The sequence below is a fragment of the Cotesia glomerata genome, linkage group LG1 (genome assembly GCF_020080835.1).
Source record: "Cotesia glomerata isolate CgM1 linkage group LG1, MPM_Cglom_v2.3, whole genome shotgun sequence".
NCBI lineage: Eukaryota > Metazoa > Arthropoda > Insecta > Hymenoptera > Braconidae > Cotesia > Cotesia glomerata.
In genome coordinates, this window is record NC_058158.1 from 34,283,350 (window position 1) to 34,308,006 (window position 24,657).

The window sequence follows — 24,657 nt, forward strand, 5'->3', positions numbered from 1 at the left end:
AAAAACTTTTATTTTTTCAATTTCGGATTCGGTTTGAGTTGGATACTCAGATCGGTAACTACAAACTTTAAAGTTTAGACATACATATGTATGCACTTGATTCTGTACCGTATAGCAGCAACAGAGAAGAGTTTCTGTCGACCGCGAGTGGAGCGAGTAAGCCGATTAGTGAGTTGCAAAAGAGTTGAGTACATAGAACATAGATAGTACAGAGGGAACGGAACATAAAAGCAGATGATCCTCACGACTGATCTCTGATATTCTCTATCACTCGACTTAGACTCGAGGCAAACTGATACAGCTCCAGAAGCCTCTAAGCCTTTATATTATCCACCGGCTTACTCTAAATAAAATCCTAGAAGCATCCATGTTTCTATATTTGCTCGTTATACTTTTAAATTTTATTAAATCCTGATACAATCCAAAATTCAACAATGATAAATGATGAATAAATTTATTTATTGTTTCATTTTTGAGTTTAAGTAAAAGTCTAGTCTTACTTGAAGACAATTTAAGTTATAACAGAATTATTTATATTTTAAATAATAAAATGAGGGAGAGACGAATGTATGTCGGACCGGAACTCGTAGGCCGGACTTCCTGTAGATACTCGTCATTCAAAATGTACTTCATAAATGTAATAAATGTTTTTCACAGCGCTGTTACATTTCTTTGAACGCTTTGTCAGTTTAATTTTTCTCGCGGGTTCATTAAGTCGAAAAATCAATAAAATTTCGCTCGAAAGTACATATCGAGATTTTAATTAGCAAATTGTCTAACTCAATTTTAGAAAATCTTCCATTTGTACGAAAAAACAATTAATTAAAAATTTATTATCACTTCAAAAAACCATTTAATATTTAATAGAGGTATAATATTTTGGTTTGGATCGTTCAAATAATTCATAATTGGATTATTGCTACATCGAAATGTTAAAAAATCACTCTCTACAAAATAAGGAGTTAGACCAATTGCTAATTAGACCGTCGATATAATTGTTAATACCAAAATTTACACAGAAAAAAAAATTTACTTTAATCAAGAGAAAAATTTTTGAATCGAGAAAATAATGTTGAAGAGTTTTATTGTCTTGGGTCAAGACGAAAAATTCTTGGATCAAGTAAAATTTACTTTGAATCAGAAAAATTTTTTAGTTTAAGAATTTTTTCACTTGAATTAAAAACATAAAATTCTTCAAAACTATTATTTGATTTAAGTAAATTTTTTTTCTTTATAAAAAATCAATAGATAAATTTCTAGCATGAATAATTAATTTTTTTTTATTTCATGCGCGGTAATTTTCGACTGTCGAAAATCGAAAGGCAAATTAAGAGAATGGGAATACTCGAGTGATTATTCGACGGTTTCACCCTTTTGGTTCCGCGTTTTGATAAACGAGCTTTGCAGGTCGATTTGAGGTGAAGCGTTGAAACCGCACCCGCTCTAATAAATTTACCCCGTACTGTATCCATTCCAGCCAAACGAAGTATGTTAGAGTAAATATATGTACACTAATACTCAAAAGGTAGAAGAAACGAAGGGTTGGTCATCTATTTTTCCCTCACAATTTACAACGTCTGTTCACGCGTGCGCCGGATAGGAATACCACCGTTTACGCTGCAGGTGGCTCACTTTTTTACTGCCAGCCAGACCAAACTAACTCAACTCCCTCTGGACTCTGGATAGGAGACAACTAAATGTATAACTCTCTTATATATTATTCGTGGGGATACTATGCCAGGTACCCAGCAAATTATCGCGATTCAAACGCTACCGTTATTGTTATACAACAATACTCTGGAGTATGTAGACCCGCGTAATTAAAAATAATGCTCGGTTAGGTATTATTTGTTCGTTTATTAATGTACGTGGAAAAAAAACAGTTAAATTTTTACAGTTTGGAGCCGAAATTTTATAATTAGGTGCCTTTAAGCTGCAAAAAAAATAAAATTTACTGTCCAGAAAAATATTTATTATTCAATTTATTTATTTATGACAACAAATATTAATATTAGCCTCAATTATAAAATATTTGACTACATTGTATTAGATAAAAAATTAAATAGCTTTATTTGAATTAAGAGGAATTATTAAGAATAGATTTTCTTGTGTTAAGTAATTTTTCTTAAAGTATTTTTTTTTTCTGAGCGTAGCAAAAAAAATGAAAAAATGACAAAATCTGTAAATTATATATTTTAAAATTGTAAGAAATACAATATTAATTAATATTTTTATAAAATGCAATTTTTATGCATTGATTTTTACAATTTAAAAATACAATTTTTTTAAAGATTATAAAAATTGTATTTTGAAACTGTAATTTTTCCAATTTTTTGCTAAGTGCACCTAAATCTCAAATTTTTCATGAAAAAAAATTGATAAAAAAAAACTATTCTTTTTTCGTACAATAGTGAAAAATAAATATGAAAAACTTTTACATACTTAACGTAAAAATACGAACAATATAAATGATGACGTTAATAAAACTCGTAAGTTTATTGCGCGATATCGACAGAATAATTTATAATCGACGAAGAATAGAAAAATTAGTTCATTTTATCCCAGATTGTTTTTTCGATAAATAATTTAGTGCATGTATAAGTATGTAAAAATATTGTCGAATAAAGTCGACGGACTTTATTAAGTATCTGCTGGATTTATTTATAACCTGGTTATTTTTATTTTTTTTTTTTTTAAGGTAAATAATTCATACATATGCAAGTATTTGTATGTACGATGTACCTCCTCTCTCGTCTCCTGACCCCAGGTGAAAGCATTGTCGCTACAATGTGTCGTCAGACGTTGTATATACATGTATTGACAAAAGAACACGCCCGCGGGTTCATGTCTTTATTTCACTTGGCGTATCCGACTGCGACTTTAAACTCCCTAACGATGTTCTTTCTTTCCTTATTATATTGTACTATATATAAAAATATAATAATATAGCAGATTCGACTTGAAAAGTGCAGCCTTTATCTTGGCATTCATTTGCGCTTTGTCAGGTAATCACGCATTGTAGGAAAGAAAATAGTGATGCTCGTCGAGACTCAATAAAAATAAAAAGATTAGATGGTAATGAAATCTTATGACTTATTTTCAAGCTTTTATAGATTGTAGAATAAATAAATAAGATAATAGTTTTATTTAATCAAGAATAATAATAATAATGAAATGAAATTATTGATTCGCGAGTAGAGTAACTGATTAAAATTGAGCTGCGACAAAATTAACCGTGATAAAATATTAAAATATTTGTAGCGTGAAAGTATCAGACTCTTGACAACTTTTTTAAAATTCATAAGCTATTTACATTATTACAATAAAAATTTTATGGAAAAATCCACTCGGAAATTTTTTATACTGCTATTAAATTAAATTAATATTTATTCAGTACTAAAATAAAAAAAAAATATCAGTTATCTGTTAAATTTCACACTCGTTAAAAAGTCAGCGTTATTTGCTTAATTTAAAAAATCAAAATAATTATAATATATACAAATTAAAGAAGTTCATTATAAATATTTTCATTCTTTTAAGTATTTTTTACTCGTCAAGGTTATTTTTTTACTTTGTCATTAGTTATTCACTTACAAAACCAATTAAATAAAATATTTAATTTATAAATATTATAAATTCTTACATAATTATTTTTTCAAACCTTACACATGAATTTCCCAACTAAAAAACTCAATAACAACTAAAATATAAATTAATAAAAATAATTTCCCCTCTGTATCCATAAACACACGAATTACTCTCGTAAAAACAAAAAAAGCGAAATAATAATGGTAATTTTGTTTACTTGAGAAAACTTTTGAATGCAAATGATAGAATTTAGAGTCTCATTACTAAGATCAGAAGAAAATGACGGTGATATTGGAAACCGGGGAGTAATTTTGACAAACGGGTTTATTATGCAAGAATTCATAATGAAGAGTATTCAAATGCAATGCGGAAATTTTCAGTATTCAGTGTGTATAATTTACCAAGTACAAGTAAACCCACTATGCTATACATCATATAATGTTCCTATTCCCTCCATATAATATTCGTACCTCGGACGCAGAAGCGATGGAGAGAGTATAAGGGGTGCCAGGCCAACTTCTCGACCCGGAGCGTCCTCGTTTCTTCCTCAAGACGATAAACCGCGGCCGCGCGGTAGGACGTCCCACGTGTTTCAGCATTTTCCCTCTTTTAATATTTCTTCACCTATTATTTCCCTTATCACTTGCCTCTATTATCACTTTCTATTTCTATTGAACTATCATCACTTCTATTCCAGTCAATAAAAAATACTTCAAACATTTAAAACTATCCTGCGTGTCCTCCATCGGGCGAAAGTTCATCAAGAGAGCTCACTCGCTCTCTCTTATCGCTTATATATATATATTTTTTTTTTGTATTATTATTATCACTTCACTTGTATATTTTTTAATTATTATAAATTAATCCATTTTAGTTCAATTAAATAATTAAATCCTCTAATCGTTACTTTGCTTTCACATGTTAATCACTAGAAATTAAAATTTTTTATTTAATTAAAAATAATTTTCACGCAAACTCCAAAATTGAAAAATTTTTTTATTTAATAAAAATTAGCCAATTAATCACATCAAATAAAAATAAAATTGTATGTAACTCGAAAAAGACATCGCGAGTAAGAATATAAATAAATATAAAGCATTGTATGTTAACGGTACAATCCTACAACGTGCACTATCCCCAACGGACTTTCGACGATACGAAATTTCACGATGAGTTGATGTAGAGGAGGTAGTGAGTAAGTGTACAAGTATTATACGTATGAGTGGCGAGAGTATTAGTGAGTAAACGTGAGTATATAATATGGGAATGTGAGGGAAGTAGATACCAATACAAGTATTGTGTGTGTATGTAGTATTATCTTTACAGTCTACACACTCGTCATATCACTACTTACACTACTGCTGTACGAGCATGGATAAATGTAGTAGTAGAACGAGGTATTGAGTGTATGAGTGGTACTTCACTTAAAAAATGTATGACTGTGTGGGCTATGGAATGGGTTTTGGTTTGGGTTTGTGTATGGGTAGTGAGCAAGTAATCACGTGACATGGACAGCTAAGCGCACACGTGTTGCAAGACCTCAATTGAAACGAGACGCCGTGGTGGATTACCGAGTTTAAGTATACTTGATCGTATCGGAGACATCTTGGTCTTAGTTGGATTGCAAGTAAAGATGTAAAAAAAAAATCAAATTGTGGAATTCTGTTCGTTAACTGAAGCTTCATAGATGCAATTTTGGTTCATTTTAAAAAACAAAACTTTGAGAGTAATATTAATGTTTTTTTTTTTAGTTTCACTTTGAAGAAAGGGAAAGTTCAAAATTTGAGATTAGGTTCGTATTAATATTAATGAGTCTAGGGGACACTTTCTGTTATTAGAACAAGCACAAGTTTTTATATTTTTTTTATTAAGGATAGTTTTAGAATAATTGTCAGAAATTTTTTATTGAAAAGTAGAATTTAGACTGATAGAAGGATTTATTTGTATTAAAAAATATTTGTTAATAGTTAACAAATCATTTATTAGAGACCACTTTTTAGTATTAAACAAATATTTCTTAGTATTTAATAAATCTGATATTCATTTATTAAATATTAATAAATCTTTTTAAATACTAAGAAATATTTGTTAAGGACTAAAAAGTGGTTTCTAATAAATGATTTGTTAAATGTTAACAAATATTTTTGACTATAAATAAATCCTTCTCTCAGTGTAGTTATTAGATTAATACAATTACGTTCATACTTTAAAATTAATAAATATCGTTATTATTTTAACAGTTTTTCTTAATCAAACTGAGACATTTAAAAACTAATTCAAAAGTACATAATTATTTTCTTGACATAAACTAATTTGACATTGGCTCAAACAAATTTATCTAACTTATCATGATTAATTGTAAATTTCAAACACGGAGGGACTTGACGTCAAAACTTTATATATATTTTTTTAGAGTATGACGTAAAGATAGCGAGAGATTATAATATTATAAAATCAAGGTAATTTTATTATGATTTAAATCTGTACTAAAAATCAATGTTTTTTATATAAAATTTTCAATTTTTAATAAATAAATTTTATAAAATATGCAAGAATAACTTCAAGTATTATTATAATAATTGTTATTATTTTTATTATTATGATAATATATAATATACCAGCAGACAGTGTTAAAATTTTAAAGTAAGTCTACTCTGGGGTGAATGTGGAATGCGACGAGGGATCTCGACGTGACAACAGGCGAGATTTTCGCAACCGCAAGCTGCTAAAAATTTATCTCGCTATCCGTTGTTCGAGTTCACGGAACATGGAAGAATATCCACCAAACTCAAAACACAAAAAGAAAATAAAATAAAAGAAATATACATAAATATTCCATTCCGGCTTGAGTTTATTTTGGGTACCACCCGCGTTGAGGAGTGAATAAACTTGAAAGCCATACGAGTTAGTACACGTTATACAGCACCACGCTAACTAAAATTTATTCTAAAATTAAATCATAATAAATTCGGAGCCGCTGCTTCAAAATTCAATTTCAATTTCCATTATACACTTTTTAGGCTTGCATTTAAAGATAATTTTATTAACTGTCCAATTATAATTGGTGTGTATGACTGGCAAAATACGAATAACATAATATAACATAACACAATATAATATAAAGTACATAATAGCATAATATGATGTATAATGTTATTATTTAACGCCAGTGTAGTTTAAGCAGTCACAGGATAGGATATTAGGATCTTTTACTTATTTTCCAGGAAATGAGGGTACGGCGGGATCGTTAGGGGTATACGCTATGGCATAATATGGTTGAGGAGTACAAACGAGGGTATGGCAGGTAGTCAGACGTGTCTGGGTGTTGAACCACAGCTAGGCAGCCAGGACTACATACTACAACATATAACTATAACTAGACCCTCGTCTTTAGATTTCACACACATGTATTTTATTTTTTTTTTATTTTTTATCTTGCACTTGAGAAAAACATAATGAAGACACAACTCTAAGCTGAACAGAACAGAACACCAGAAGGTCGGAGTAAAATTCAATTTTACTTGTGAGAAAATTTTACTCAGAAATTAGATAAAATCTTTAGGGTTTTCCGAGATCACATGTGACACACAGATTTTATACATATGTGGATTGTACGCATTTTAACATTAATATTTATATCAATTATAATTATAAAAAAAAAATTTTAATTATGAAAATTTTTATTTTGGAGTTTTAAATTGAAATTTAATAACTTTTTGTGTAGTTGAATTTATATTATGAGTTATGATATGATTATTTACAGTATGAGACTGAATAGAGCCGGCTTATAACTAGATTAAGTTTAAAGAACGAGTTAATATTGAGTCAAAGTCGCGGTTACTTGATACGAGTGTGGCAGTCCGCGAGTTGGGTTAAGAACTAAGTAGAGAACTGAGAACAGAGAGACATACGCTCTTCACTTCCTCTCCGTGGTGGAAGATAATGCACGTCACTATCTCCTTCACGGATGTGTGCCTGAACGCTAGTTCACAGTTTACTTTTTTACTTTTTTTACTCTTCCTGTCAACGCATTTTTCATTTTTTATTTCATTCATATGTTTGTCGAACTTGTAGATAAAGATAACGAGTTTCTGGATGTATATAGTCACCGTCCGCTTCAATGGCGTTGATTTTAAAGTTTCAAAATTACATAGGGAGAAAATTTCATTTTTTCAATGTTGGAAAAATTTTTTAAATTTTTTATTTGTAAAATATGAGTCAAAATTTAGTAAAAATATATAATAAGATGTTTTTCTTTAAGAGTTGATAGTTAATTTTCAAACGTGTTTTGCTCACGTATAAGATAAAATTTCGAAGATAACGCTTCGCTCTTCGATAGATAATTAAATTATCTATCGAAGAGCGAAGCGCTTTTTTAAAAATTTGCATTTATTTATGCATAAAGTGCGTTTGAAGATTCCATTTGTTGTACAAGTATGACGGAGATACTTTCGTTTGTCCAGTAGAGGGTGAGAGAGAAAAAAAATGTAAAACCTCCTTAATTGTATGTGAATGTTGCAAAAATATTTGAAAGTCACCTAAAGCTTCAATTATAAAATAATAAAATTGAGATCTTTAAAAAAATTCAAGTGAAAGTTTTGTAAATTATTATTATAAAATTTAATTTATTTTTTTACTGTAAAAAATTTATATATTGTAAATTTTTTATCGAATTTTAAAATTTAATATACCAAATGTTTAATTTGAATTTTAATTAAAAAAATAATGTATGATATTTATTTATCAAAATAAAAATTTTATGAGTAACTTTTAATTAATAATTGCAGGCAGAAAATATAAATTAAAATTCCGCCAGTCAAAACTAAGTGTAATACCATTTCACAAAACTTTTATATAAAAATGGAGAATAAATTTAAGTAGACGTAAAAGTAGATTTTTATTGCCGTGGATATAGAGCAAAACAAAAATGAAATACAAATGGTAGTACACCGCGTGTGGCCGTAGGCATGAATGGAAAGTCCAACTTGGACGTAAATGTAAGTTAGCGAGATACACACCAACACAAATTACATGTATCGTGTGTAGACGATCAACCGTGCACAACTCCTCTACTATTATTGCACACATACTCTCAATTCATTACACATCCGCGTATCACGAGCCTGAATTCATATAGGTGATAGACATATATGAATATAAATATAGAAACCGTCCAATATTATAGACGAGAGAGCAGAGTATATTTATGTAGAATCCACACACAGCAGATTTTATTCAAGTGTATCGAGAGCGCGCTCTCACTGACAGCCCACGCGTGTGTCACAACTAAACAGAGTAAGCTTTGTAAATATAAAGTACACTTGCACTAAAATATTAAATATAAAATCATTGTAAGCAGTTATTATTTGAACAGCCAGCGCACTATATTATGTGTGCATACTCAAACTCTTTACTTTTGAATTCATTTTCATTTCCTATCGCATAACAGAGCTTTAATTAAAAAATTCACCGGTTTATTTTTCCATCCGTACCACAAGTGAATTAAAAACTCAATGAATAGAACAAAGTTTAAAATTTCAAGTGTTAATATAACATTAACATTAGTTATTTCTTTTTGTTAACCTATTTATCGAGTCACGCATGAGAAATCAGAATGTGTGGTCGGATGAGTGCGAGCTTTGAGCTATTAAATATGCACTGGTGTACGTGATGTTAGAGCGGGGTTATTTTTTGCTCCAACAGGTGCGAGTGACGCAATTATCGGGCTGCAGGTTTCATTTAGTTCGGTCACGAGTGACAAAAGCAACTGTCGGGATAATTTGTTTAAGTGGTTTGTTGGTAGATGTTGAGCTTGTATGTTTTGGTTGGCTTGCATTGCTTGATAACTTTATAAATAAAGATTGTTTGTTTTTTTGATTTTTAAGGAGATTCTTCAATGGATAATTGTCTTCCGGGTTACGGCTTTTGTTTGGTTGTTTGCTTTTTAAATAATTGTCTATTTATTTTATTCGATATTTGTTTTTTTTATACAGGTGGAAAATGATATCTTGCAAGTATTTATTGTTATTAAAATTATTTTTGTTACATTTTGTTATAGTTCAAGTGAACAATCTGATGTTTTTTTCTCATGAATTTTTTTGTTCAATTTTTTATCAATTTAAAGTTTAATTTTTTTCAAGGAAAATTAAAAAAAATCTAAGTTTTTTTTTTTTTAATAACCAATTATTATTATTATTATTATTTCGTTAGTTTTTTTAATTTTAAACATTTATTTTCAATAAAAACAAACTAAATAAGTTAAACTAAAAATAACAGTACCCATAATTAATTAAAATAAATACGTAAATTGATTAATTGAGTACATTCGTATGAGTTGTTAATATGTTATGTTAAATAATACTGTCAGTTGCAAACCTCTATATTATTATTATAATAAACAACAGAAGGCATTTGTTTTTCTAACGAATGTTAACTTCCGTCAAAACATATTCTCAGAACTAAAAAACTTTAAAAATAATTTCCAATTAAACCAATTACTTCATTCATAAAAAAACAACTTAATCATATGTTGTTATCTTATCTCAAAACTACAATTGAAATAATCGTGACTGATAAAAAATCACTTGTCGAAAAATTTGTTTCTGTCTCTTCAATTTACTTCAATATTTTTTCAATTAAATGATTCACAAACTCAATAATATAAAATAATAATAATGAAATTAAAATGATGCAAATGTATGTAATATTGTAGCCGTTAAAAGTCGGCGGAAGTAGTCGCAGGGAGGAAAGGAGAAACGTGTTCTTATAACTTACAGTGGGTAGTCATCGGAATAAGAAGTTACGTTACGGCCGTGAGTACGATGAATGAACTTGCGGGTTATATTGACTCGACCCGCGAATAAAAGCCAGGGGGGAGGACCAACTTGAGTAAAGTCGAGTAAAAGTGAAATTCATCCAGCAAAAACTCAATAATAAACCACCACGGTACAAGACAGCAATATATATGTGTGTATATATATTTAAGTATAGTATATAATAAAAACCGCAGTCCGAAATAATGATTAGCTTTTTACGAAATAGAGGGGGAAGAGTTAATGCACCGCTAATGGAGTAATGGAGTCGGAGGTTAAATAATTTCGCCAAAAAATAATTCACTTTAGCTTCAGCGGTAATAAACTCTCCATGATTTATTTTCGCGGTATTTTAATTTTTTACAAAGAAAGATAAAAGAATTGGACAATTTAGTTTGAATTTTTGTCTCGTCTTTTCATTATTACGATAATTTGTTTTATTCGGAGAGTTTTTCCCTTGATATTTATTTTTATCCGTACATCGTTTCAGAAAAATAGCGTTTACGCTAAGCCGTGAATATATATTGGAGACTTTCGGGCACGAGGTAACCCCAATAATGGGAATCGGACATTGCTGAGCCTCATAACTTCACCTGGATTTATCTTCTACGCCCTCTTTATTTTATTTTACTTTTTCGGTCCTGGGTGGTTTTTGATGAGGATTCTCTGCTCGATAGCATTACACCGGCTGGAGGATCGCTCGGAAAATATTGTCATTTTTTCGTCTTCCGTTAAAGTAACGGGGAATATAAAATAAATTTATTGTTACATATAAATACACGTATAGATAAACCGATAAAACTATGATGAATTTTTTCGGACAGGGGTAAATAAATTTATCGCGGTAATAAAATTGCGAGTCTATGTAATAAATCATCAAGCTTATATTTTACTGTATATATTATATAAAATATAAAAATATTTTTTACATCAGATATGAATTCAGTTCCGTCAACAAAGTAGATAAAAATACTAATTATTATTATTATCACTTCCATTATCGTCTATGGAATATTTCAAGAAAATTTAATTTCAAATTTAAAGTCCTTTATCGCTTCATAATTACTCTTTGGAATGTCTAACTAAAATACTCTCAGAATCGTCAACTTTTACTTAGTTTTAATTAAAAATTTTTTTTACTTCAAGTTCGATGTTATAATTGTAAAAAATTCTTAAGCTTTTATTAATTAAAAAAGGTCAATTTTATTTTTTTTCTTGGCATATTTTATCGTAAAAAATTCTTGACGTTAAATTTAATTTAAAAAAAAAATTTTTCACATAAAAATTAATTCAATTTTTCCTCACTCCCATGTTGAAAATAAAAAAAAATATTTATTTTCTTTCACGTCAATATTTACTGAGTAAACAACCGAGCGAATAAAATTTAATTAAAATTTTTTCCATCAAAATCTTGAACTAATTTTTCACAATTTATTTTTATTTATTATTTTATTTTTTTAATAAAATAGAAATAGAAATAAAGCAAGGTTATACTCGTGCACACATTTGCACACACTTTACACATATGTATATACTATGCGCTTTCTTAGCCAGAAGCCACAGGGGATTTAAACTGCAAGTCCTCACCATTTGGTCCTCGTCCTTCTCCTCGACGTTTCCGTCCTTGTCCTTGTCCTCGTCGACGTCGTCAGAATACAGTAATGGAGTTCCAACTGAACGTCGTGATAGAAATCGAATTCCCCGTAATGGACACGTCCGTCTACGTCTAGTCTACCTATTACTATATATACCGCCCATATATATATATATATGCACTATATTCCCGTCATTTAATTCCTTTCAACGAATCTTCTATTTTTATCTCCCATTTTAAAATCTACTTTTTATTTTTCACTCTAATACGTGTAGACCTTCACAAATTTCTTCCACATCCATAAACCATTTGCCATTTGCCATTTACACCACTGTACTATGTATAATAATAATATAATATGTATACACTACACTATGGACGTGATCGTGCCCACCGAGTAGAGCAGAGTCAAATAGCGACTGAATGGCGCCTCTCACCGAAAGTGACGTCGAGAATCCCACGAGATGACGTACGTGAATCACGACGGATGTGGTGCCGTTTTATTCCAAACCCCATGAGTACAACTAATATTTTAGTAACATCTAACATGTCTTCTCTGCTATGAATCATTTTTCTCTGATATTTTATATTTTTATATTTATCATTTTTAATCGTAAAAAAATTTATTGATTTTATTCCATCATAAAAAGTTTATTGCTATTTTTATGAAGTTAATTTAATTTATTTAATAAATTTATCAATTGTACAAATTGAAATCCAGAAAGATCTACACGAGTCCAAAAAATGAACTTTGATGAGCTTAAATCAATTGTTTTTTTTTTATAGCAGTTAACTTAATTTAATTTAATTTTTTCAATTCGGGCATCATCATTTATTGTGATAACAATCAACTTATATTTTGATTAAAGTCAATTGAAGAAAAGATCATTTCTAAAAAATTAAGGGCATGTGGAGCCAAGCCAGGAGGTTTTTAGAAATTAATTTTTCTTCTACTATTATTAAATTATTTTTTATTTAATAAAAATGAAAATAAAAATAAAAATAAAAATAATTATAATAGTAATAATAATTGATATTAATAACAGTTAATTAGTAGAATGATTAAGATGTGTTTACCCTGATAAAATAAATAAAATTTTCCAATACTAACGAATGCGTAAACAAAATTTATATAAAAAATTCCTGTAGCCTGATATGTTGGAAAATTTTTGATATGTGCTTATATTTCTGATCTGAAAATTAACCAGGGAATATATGACCATATCTGAAAATTTTTTCACAAGGATAGAGAAGGATAGGGATGAATGAATGGATATGAAATGGAATAAAATGAAAGATAACCTTTCCGCGATTCAATCCTTCGTGCGGATGTTTATCTCACATCCCACATTTGAGATCGCATCAAGTTTGTCGAGTGATGAGTGATGAGAAGAGAGTGAAAAGACCGAAGAAAGTGTTGGTATCGCCTCAGCCGGCGGGCAGGCTTATTGCAAATATATTCAACCTTTGAGCTTACGATATAGTTTATGGTTATTAACATATGGGTAATGAACCCGGGTTACGTGATTCGAGAGGAACGATGAGCTTAGGAGCTTTCGAGGGAAGCCTGCTACCACTACTAAAAATATAATGGATGTATTAGTGTTGGTGTTGGTGGGTGTAAGGATCAAAGTTTGTAAGTAAGCTACGCGGGATCCGGAGGTTGAATATACGTGACGTGTAACTTTAAATTAGAAGTTGTCGGTATGAATATACCGTGATATCATATATAGTAGATAGTATATATAAAGTCTTTTATATAAGAAGCTATTGAAATTTTATATTTAATAAAAATACGCGATAAAAGTGGGTGCCAAGGAAGCGCGTAAACGTGATAAAAATATCGAGAAAATATTACGTATTATTTTTTATGCAATATTTATGTTTATTATATCTTTATCTATATTTAAAGTACTGAAATATATTATTATTAATATCGTTTAAGAAATATAAATTTTGAATTTTCATATACTAGTAAAAAAAAAATTGATTCAAGAGAAAATTTTGTAGAACAAAAATTATTTTTGAGAATTCAATTAAGAAAATTTTTCAGTAAAATAAAATAAAAAATTTTAATTTCAAAATTATTTCTTTTAGTTCAAGATTTTTTCTCTAAATTACATTTTTTTTTATCAGTCTATACTCAAAATGTTGAAACTATGTGTCATAAATTGCAATTAAAAAATCTCTTTTTTTTTTAGTTAGGTTTAATCAATATAAAACTTTTATTTCTTTTTTATATATTCTACTTATCGATTAAAAAAATGTTTTGAATTTTGAATTTTTATACACTAGTAAAAAAAAATTTTATTCAAGAGAAAATTTTGAAGAACAAAAATTATTTTTCAGAATTCAATTAAGAACAAATTTTTCAGTAATATAAAACAAAAAATTTATATTTCAAAATTATTTTTTTTAGTTCAAGATTTTTTCTCTATTAAATTTTTTTATGAGCGTATACTCAAAATTTTCAAACTATGTGTAATAAATTGCAATTAAAAAATATCTTTTTTTTTTTTTAATTAGATTTAATCAATATAAAACTTTTATTTCCTTTGTATATATTCTACCAATCAATTAAAAAAATGTAAACTCTCTTATGGCTTCATCAGCGCTCTATATCCGATAATAATACCTCCATACATAATGAACAATAATAACAATGAGATCTAAAATACATTGTAGATTATAATTTCGACTATAACCATCCCTATAATGATGCTTTTACGTCAGTCTATTATTTTTACCCCAACAATTGAATCTCAATAATCCATCCCTCGTCAAATATTAAATATAAAAATACGTCTAAAACATCAGCCCGAAAACATTAATCAGAAAAATTTATCCTTGCACCATTACTGTCTCATTATATTTTCCCGATCTGCGATTCCTATCTGACATCCCTCGCCCCAGTAATATTTATTCATAAAATAAAAGATTTTCATAACAAAACAAGGAAACAGTGACAGTATATTATATATAATATTATACATTTGGCAAAAGAGAATAACGACCTGACAAGGACGTCAGCGGTATTATCGAAGCCATCCAACCGTGACAGGATGCCAAGGTAAACTCGACAGACATCTCGTCAGCCAGAGACCGACTACCGGGTCGAGATATATCTCACCCCTGCATAACGTCCAACACGGAACGCAGTAGAGGACAGTGTAGTCCGGAGTATGGCCCAGACTCGGGCTCGTATGAGTAATGGGATTACCTTAATTAGATGTCACTGGAGGGTCGTCTGAGCGCGTCCAGATCAAACACGCGTACTATTAAACTCCGATAGAAAATTTACATCCATTCTCTCCATTTATTTGGTTGTTTGTTTGTTTGTTTAGTTGCTACAGAGTGTTTGTATGTTTACGCGTGTTCATATTAATGGACGCATGTGTATGTTCCATTCCGGCATCCTAGAGGTCAGAGGTTAAAGTTCACAAGCCCAGAAAAGTTACTGGATCCAGGGATGTTTGCTCAACTCACAAACTACCGATATAATAAACATTCGCTTCCTCTATAATGTAATTAAATGTTTATTCATGCGTTGGGAATTATTTATTATATATACGACTATAGGCGTGCATCTTTATTCATTATTTAATCCTTATGTTCTTGTCAACTTTCACCTTTAACAAATGTTAATTATTAGGATAAATTCAAAACAAACAAAATTATTTTTTGTATTTAGGTGTTTTACTAATTTATTAAAGTTTAATTAATTTTAATAAAATTTATTATATTTGATTTTATTTAAAAGATTTTATTATTTTTTTGGGATAAAAAATAAACAGTACTTTGTATATTTTTAGAAGTTTTGTTTTTTTAATGTTTGAAATAAATGTAAAAAAAAAGCTTGTTGAAAAATAATGTAATAAATATAATTCTTCATTTAAAAATTTTCCAAAAATTTATTAGAAAAAATATATAAATACAATTTTATCTCATCAAAATTATTTTCTGACTTAAATATTTCTGTCATAAAAATTTCACTACATTTTTTTTTTTTAATTAAAAGATGATTTTAAAAGCACTTGTTAAAAAAACCAAATTTTTAATTTTTTTTAATTTTCTTAAATTAAATTTTTTTGTATTAACAACAAAATTTCCGAAATTTTAATCAATAATTAATTTAAAAGATGATTTTAAAAGCACTTGTTAAAAAACCAAATTTTTTATTTTTTTTGAATTTATCCAAATAAAATTTTTTCGAGTATTGACAACAAAATTTATGAAATTTTAATCAACAGTTAAATTATATGTTCTAAAAATTTTTTTTTAACTCACCCTGTGACAAATTACGGATCAATCTACCAAAACATAAAAAATAAATTACCCACTATTTCTATTCAATCAAATTAAACTCGTCTCTATCAAATATTCCACGTATTTTCCGAGCGAACGAAATACAAAAAAAAAATACCGAAGCACTGAGTGACACAGTACCAGTGCAACGCGGTACCAACACGATTGTCGATAAATAATCAATGGTAATGAAAAACCCGGCGACAATTTTGTCTGAATAGAATAAAATGAAAACCGGCGTACACAACAGCGTCCGCGGGATAACATAAAACAGTAACGCGAGATTTTCGCCACGAGGCGGCTCATGATATTTACTATTCATATGTATGAATACATCTAAACATATACACGTGTGTGTGTGTGTGTGTGTTTACTGATGCATGTGACGCGCAACACTACTATTTAATTCCATGTATTGCATTGCATTGCATTATACATTGCGTCGGTGTCAGGTCAGCAGAGCACTCGTGGAATTATGATCGTCATAGATACGAAGTCGGACATATAGACAGTCCCTAGAGGACTCGTGTTACCTGAAACCCCACGTGCGTGTCGGTGATTCCGCTAGTAGACTGAGAACAATGATCGCTGCCGTCCAGAGAACATTCCATATGTGTAAAATGCAGTTACAAGTTCTGATAAATTTTTAATTAATTATTAATAATTCATTTACTAAATAAACAGAAGCTTCTATCTCTGTATTTTTATTAAATTGAGTGATTACTTGAGGCGTCGCGGCGACAGGAAGTCATGTCGAAGATATGAAGATATACAAGAGGATTCATTACCATAGATACAGACGACGTCAACATCCCGTTTGCTATTACTATGACCCAGTTTTATCTTTACTTTCTTTGTTCGACAATTAATTTCATTTTATTTGCTATATAATTTTTTGCGGCCCTGATAATGTAGGTACAGACATTGTCTATTATTGAGGGTCAACAGAGTGTAATATAGTAGAATGAGTTGCTTCTATATTCTTGGATAATGCCAATTGCTCAGAAGCTCAAAAACTCGAGTAAGATAAGATTTGATACGATATAGATAGGGTTTTACTGTACTGAGTAAAGTACTCTATGGAAGGAGAATTGTAGGGTTTAGATTGCATAGCAACTAAACCGATCGTAAAAAAGATCTGTTGAGTTGGAAAAAGATAGTATTGGTGTGCTTATCACGTATGCGCTCCCGATCTTGCTTTTACGATACTGTTTACTGATTTTACTTCGAGCGAATTTTGTAATGCTAACAAGTATTTACTATCAATCACTACCTTAGTCTTATTTGCTCTTTTTGTAAGTAAAAAAAGAGTTATTTTTTTTTAAACAGTATTTTTTTTTTAATTTAATTTATGCCTTGTATAAAATTTATTTTTTTTATAAGCGTACATAGTAAAAAAATTTTGTGTTAAAAATTTTTATGTTAAATATTTAAGACTTTTTCGTGCTGATTTAACAGAATAAATATTAAATTTACACATAAAAGTGTTAAATATTTAATATAAAAATTTTTTAACACAATGACGCAAAATTCCTTACTGTGTAGAAAAATACTAAAGTTATTCTTTAGTTAAAAAAAATATTCTGCTAAAAATTATTCAACAAAACTTTCATTGCATCGTTGACACATTTTTGAATGTTCAGATAAAATTAACTAGTAATTTTTTTTATTCTAAACTTGGAGCCAAAAAATGTTTTTCCTGTCAAAATTTCATTTAAATAAACCAAAAGTTCTTTATTCATACCCCGACATAAAATAAAAAACAGCATGGATTTTTATTATTATTATTAAACAACCAGATTTTACTGTTGATTTATTACAACAATAAAATTTTCCGCTATGTATTAAACTGAACAATGAAGATATTCCATTGATAATACCGCGGCCGCGAACAATAACAAAAAATAAAAAAAAACCATCAAACCAAAATGGTTTTTTTTAAATTCACCAATTTATTTTCATGGTTAGCTTGATTTTGTCCAATGGTAAAATCGTGATCGACCGTTACATCCAAAAGTATCCATATCCTCATCCACGTAGATAACATTCGTATCGTACTATTATATTATACAAGCATACATACATACATACATACATACATACAAGCTACCTCGATTCGGGATCCTGCGTTATTATCCATGCACGCTGGTATCGTATTACCTGAAACAAGGTTTCGCACCCGATCGTCGATTCCGAGCTAAAACGATTTATTCCAACCGAGCAGACTAAAACCACGCAATTCATCCTCTACATCCATATATACCGACTTTATTTCATTGAAAACACTATACTATATCTGTACCTATTTCTTCCCACAGCTTCCCATCCTCAATCTCATCCTAAATTTAAATTTAGATTGTATTCACCAATTTAAAATTAAAATTTCAAAACAAAATTAATGAATTATAAATTAATTTTGAAGCCAGTCGATAATTAATTTTAATTACTTTCAATCTCATTATAAATGTCAAACAAAGAATCTAAATTAAATTAGTCGGTACTGCAGATTCCGTGACTGTAGATGGCAGCACAGCGCGGTCGTTGATTGTGTTCGGCATGACTCAATAATAAAATATGAACCCGTCGAAATTGAAGCATGTATAAAGCAATTAATTAAAAATAAATTAAGTTATCAAATAATAACAATGACAATTATTATTATAATGATTATGATTATGACTGTAATGGTATTATTATCAGATATTTAAACAGCTGATTGAGTGAATTCGAATGTAATTACTCGTTGTTTGCAATTAATGAGAGCAGAGTTAAACAATATGCCCTTGTATCGTTCATTGTATTGTTATTGTTATTGTTATTGGTATGTGTATCGCCGTCTTTGCATATGCTAGTTAGCAAACACCCGATAGCAATACCAATCTCATCCAATCCGAGCAACACGTTCCTGGAGCAATACATATGTATATGTTTGCAAATACACCCCGTATGTGAAGTGTTTTATACACACGAACATTTACATGCATGTAGACGAGAGCAAAAGCAACATCGGCATCACTAAAGGTAATATTGATTAAATGTCTAGTCTCAGGTCACGTCTCCCAGAGTTGAGCCGCGATATGTCTTCAGGAATGTCGGAATATAAGTTTGTTGCTTGTTACAAACATCAACATTCAAGACTCGATGAGTTGAGAAGCTAAATAATGCTCTTTGGATCATATTTCATGTTATATGTTTGCTACATTTTCAATTAGATGTGTAAGTTTAATTTTGTGTTACAATTTTGTTTGTAATACTAAACTTTGTTTCGTTAATTAAACTAATTATTTGTTGGACGTCATTGCCTTATCTTAACAACGATTTATATTTATAAATAAGTGAAATAAAGTGTTTACTCCAATTTAATTAGAGATATCGTTTAATTGCTCGAGGAATTTGATAGGTTTTTTTTTGTAATTGTAAAAAATTTTTGTTGATTATGTAGAGAAAATTATGCAGAGATGTGAAATTTAATAAGAATTTTTCTGAATAAATTTTCATACGGAAGACAATTTTTTTTAAAAGAAAGAAATTGAATAAATTTCTAGTGTTAATTTTTTTTTTAATAAAAGAAATGTAGAGTAAATATTATTAAAAATGCATGAAATTTCTTAGAAACTTTGAAAGGGTGCTTTTTAAAATTACTTTTATAATATGTAAATTGGTTTTATGAAATATTAAAATTGTAAGTTCTTGTTTTCGAGATATCTTAAGAGAAAATGAATATTTAAAAGTAAACAAGAATTTTTATTAATATTGTTTTTACTGTAACATAATTTTTTATATTTAATCAAATAAAAAAAAATTTTTTTTATTAAAATTGTTGGTACTTTAAATTATTTACGCTTAAAAAGTGTAATAATTATATAATAACTTTTTCAAAAAAATTAATTTATAAAATGAGCACTTAAACAATAAATAAATATTTACCCAAGTAAGTATATAAATTTTAAACAATTTCCTGTGTATAATTTTCACAGGTGCATTTATATATTTTCACGGTTGTATCATAACAAGCGCGTAAAATAAACAAAGTACATAAAATAACGTAAGCAAAAAAAAAACTCCTTATATTAATAGTACGCTCGGTAATTGTAATGAAGAAACTTTATAATTTCGCTATTCGCAGCGTTTGCGCTAGGCTACCCACCACGAATGGGATATTGTATTTCCAGTTATAACATCAAGTCGAACCATTACCCATTGTAAAATAAAAATTGCTTCTAATTAAATAATTACATAAATAATAAATAATAAAATTATTAAAGACAATAAATCTAAAAAATTTCACATCTTAATGAACAAAATTGATAGTCTGTCCGATTTAAATAACGAAACAATGAATTTCGAGCCTTGAAACTGTTGCAACGGTACTTACACTTTACTTTATATACATATACTAAACATATGTAAGTAAGTATACATACGGTCATTACGCAGCGTGAATGGATTTAACCGTAAAAAGGTGAACAAAAAGCGCATATTTAAACTTATACATAATAAACAAAATAACAATGTAATACTTACGACAACCATCTGAGAGGGCTCGAGAACGAAGCACTCGTTGGATCTTCTGGCACTGCCACCCGTCCGCTTTCCAAAGCTGGAACAAATAAACGGCCCCAAGGGCGAAACGTTAATTATTTACATTTAAAACGGCATCGTAATTGGAAGAGCTTTTGCGGGCAAGGAACGGAGGTGGAGGATAGAACTTTTAAATTAAGGATCAGGATACTTTGCGGAAAAGACGATGAAATATTTCCATGGGTGAACCGCAAAGGGGGAGGGAAGGGGTGAAGGGATGCGATCAGCGATTTAAGAGCAGACTAAGATCGTAATTAATAATAATAATTGCGGGCTTACTAATCACGAATGTATGTATGTAAAGTAGGGGTGTATTTGCTAACTGGCTGGTTAACTGGTGGATGTTGGATGTTGGATGCTGGATGGTTGACTGGGAATTAAAGAGGGTGAGCTAGACCCTATTCCTCAACAGAGTTTGCGGAAAATTTCATATAATACGCTAATAGCTCTACCTACCTACGCAATGTCATCTGGTCTGGTGTCTAGTGTTTGTATATAGGTATGTGTAAGGACATGAGGACGAATATTGTATGTATATGTGAGCCATGTAGTTATGGTTATAGATGTATAATTGCGGTGCGGATGATAGTGAAAGTAAAACGACGTCTCGACGTAACAAGGAAAGACCAGAGGCGCCGTCGCTTCTCCCAAGGCAATTTAGTGATTCTCTTACCATTACGCGTTCTATTATATCTACCCCGCACCCGAGAAAGTGGGCGTCGCGACGACGTTAATAGCCTCCGACTTATCAGACTTTTGAGCCGTGTCACGAGTCACGACTCACCCCCAACTGGATCTTCTAAGTTTCTATTACCATATTATATTATATTAACTAAATTCTGGTGACGTCTTCAAGGCTTTATGTTCGTGATTTTCGGTTGTAAATCATCCAGGTATCTAATCTTGATTTTTGATCGAGGTAGTTTTTATTTTGTTGGATAATTTGAGAATTTTTAGTAATTTTGATTTTTTAACCTTCGTAATAGACATCTCTGAACAGAACTTTAGAGTACATACGGGGTCAAATTGACCCCATGACTTTCGAAGAATTATATCTTAGAAACTATGCATTTTATCGGAATTTAGGTTATTACATTTTGGTAGGTAAAACAATGCTCTTTTGATTACAATCATCATTATTCCGAATTAAATAGTTTTTAATGTTGAAAAAATTAATTTAAAACGAACCTTTTTTCGAAAAATATTTTAGGATAAAAAAAATTCTGGGGTCAAAATGACCCCCAGTGTACTCAGAGGGTTAATTTTGGAGTTTTAATGATATTATATTGTAATTATTAATTATATCTTTATTAACTATCGAGAGTTTTGAAGACTTAACTGAGTAACTTTGGATACGCGAGGACACACAGAAAAAAAAATGTTCTTGAATCAAGTATATAATTTTGAAGAACTTAATATTCTTGATTTGAGGAAACTTTTTTTGATTTAAGGAAATTTTACTTGATTCAAGAATTTTTCTCTTGAATCAAGTTAATTTTTTTGTCAATAAACTCATCAACTTTTTGGCCTAAAAACCTTGAAAAAAATATAAAAATAATTGAATTGATTTATAATAATCATGAAAAATAAATTTATAGAGAAATTTAAAGCCTAATTCCTTATCATTCCTTAAGTTTAGCATCGAAATTCTCGACATTAATCAAGAAAATTTTAATTTATAATTAGTAGTAAAAGTAGATGACACAAGCGGACATCAAAAACCGCGGATCAATTTCGTCAATGCAATTTGCAACTACTTCAGTATTTAAAATTTTCTTTTTGCACAATCTTAGAAAAGTTTTCGCATTGCGGTAATGAGCAGATTATTAATTAGTCACGCAAGCTTGTTTCGCGATTTTATTTTAAAAGACTTATTCATTTCATCAAAATAAAAACAAAAGTATAAACATTGAATGAAGAAATAAAAACGCCGATAAAAATAATAAAACATCAATTGATACATTTGCTCGAGTTTCATTACTATCATTATTATCATTACACTCAAATAAAATACCAGAGACACGAAAACACCGATAGCGCTAGCATTATCGTCAAAAATACCATGTTTTGCAATGACATGTTACATATTAAAGCCACTCCTAAATCATAAACTCGAGCTCACTGGTGATTAATATCAAAATTAATGTGCCCTTTCATCAATATTATCATTATCCGCATAAAACTATGGATCGGGTGATCGGTTTTACCTTTGATTGCGATAATCATGCAAGCGTCAATGCATGCACACATATCGCAGCAGTCATAATATCGACAATATGTTTAAATACGCCAACGTAACTCTATCGACAAGTAATTCGCAAATTAAATATGAGATTAGAACCCGAATGCGCAATTCAACGTCACGACATGCAAAATAACAAGACACGCAATCGGCATTTATTCAATTATATCACCCATATAACCACCATGTTCCAACAGACATATGATTTGATTATACCCGTGCAGAGCACATTCCTTCCATCTTCTATCCTTTATCCTCTATGTTCTACATACATATATCATATACATATACCATATATGCCTCCTACAATGACGGGCTATTTCACGCCATCAATCGATTAAACGGGCTGTCTATTAATAAGCTCAATTCTCAGCTAAAAACTACCCTCAATGCCCTAGACTCACGACTCGATACCCGCAACCTAAATTAGGAAATTTTTTACTTATTTGGTTTATTCAAATATACATCTACGAGCCCTAAATTCTCATTTTACTAAAAAAAAAATTATTCAATCGAAAAATATGGATTACAAAAATACAAAATGAAGAACTTTAATATTTTTTTAGTAAAGCTTAAGAATTTTTTATTGTTCTTAATTAAAAAAAATTTTTAGATAAAACTTCATAATTAAGAATTTTTTTTAATGTTCAAATTTATGAATTGTATAAATTAAAAAAAAAAAATAATTAGATTGCATGGTTTTAAAATTTTCGAAAGTTCTTTTTTTAAAAATCCCACTTTCTTAACATGGAAAACGCCATTTTTATGTATAGTTTTAAGATTAAGACATTAGCGCCATCTTTTAGAATTTTTGATAAGTAAAATAAAGAAACATGAATAATTCTTGATTTTGTTCGTAAATTTGAATGATAATTGTTTTTTTTTTTAAATAAAATTTATTAGAAAAAGATATTATATTTTAGCAGTTAATTAATAAACTTAAAAAAAAAAAGAAATTGTACTAGAAGTACTAATTCAAGAAAACAAACATTAGCCACATGGATGCATGGCAATCGCTAGATTAATCGAACAAAGGGGCTCGGATTTTCAGGGAGCGATGCGATGCGTCACAAACAGTAGGCATTTTGAAACGCATATGCTGGTTATAGCTATCTTTTTTCAATTCTTATGGCTATGGGATACGTATGTACCATTACATATAATAGATTTGGTCATTGAATAGACTCGCATATCACATACATACCATTATACTCTATGTACTAGACATATATGTATGTAGACAATGGCTTAAACCACCCATTTACCCGTAATGGCCCAACACACCGTCACTGCGGTGAGACCTACGAGGGTTGATTAGAAACAGTGGGGGTTGATGTCCAATGCCATTCAATTTCATTATCTTGTTTAGGACTGAGAGTTTCAAGCCGAGCATTGAACTGTTACCTTGACTCCCATAAATACATATAGTTACATAGCTATATAGTTATCGCTTGCTACAGAGACGTGTTTTACCTAATTGTAAATTACTGGCACGCATAAGCCCAATCAATTTTAGTTTACGACCAACGACTGCT

The 24,657-nt window shown here is 29.6% G+C and overlaps 1 protein-coding gene across 11 annotated transcripts in view; it reads right to left on the reverse strand.

The window, feature by feature from the left end:
• LOC123274990 (rap guanine nucleotide exchange factor 6-like) overlaps positions 1–24,657 on the reverse strand; it is a 115,385-nt gene that overhangs the window by 19,178 nt on the left and 71,550 nt on the right. For 9 of the 11 annotated variants that reach the window (XM_044742846.1, XM_044742841.1, XM_044742843.1 and 6 more), the window contains one exon: positions 20,824–20,899. In XM_044742846.1, coding sequence (XP_044598781.1) covers positions 20,824–20,899 — 76 coding nt within the window. Of the gene's footprint in view, positions 1–4,058; positions 4,491–11,987; positions 12,131–20,823; positions 20,900–24,657 lie in introns of those variants that run through there. The other 2 variants (XM_044742848.1, XM_044742842.1) reach the window with 2 other exon arrangements.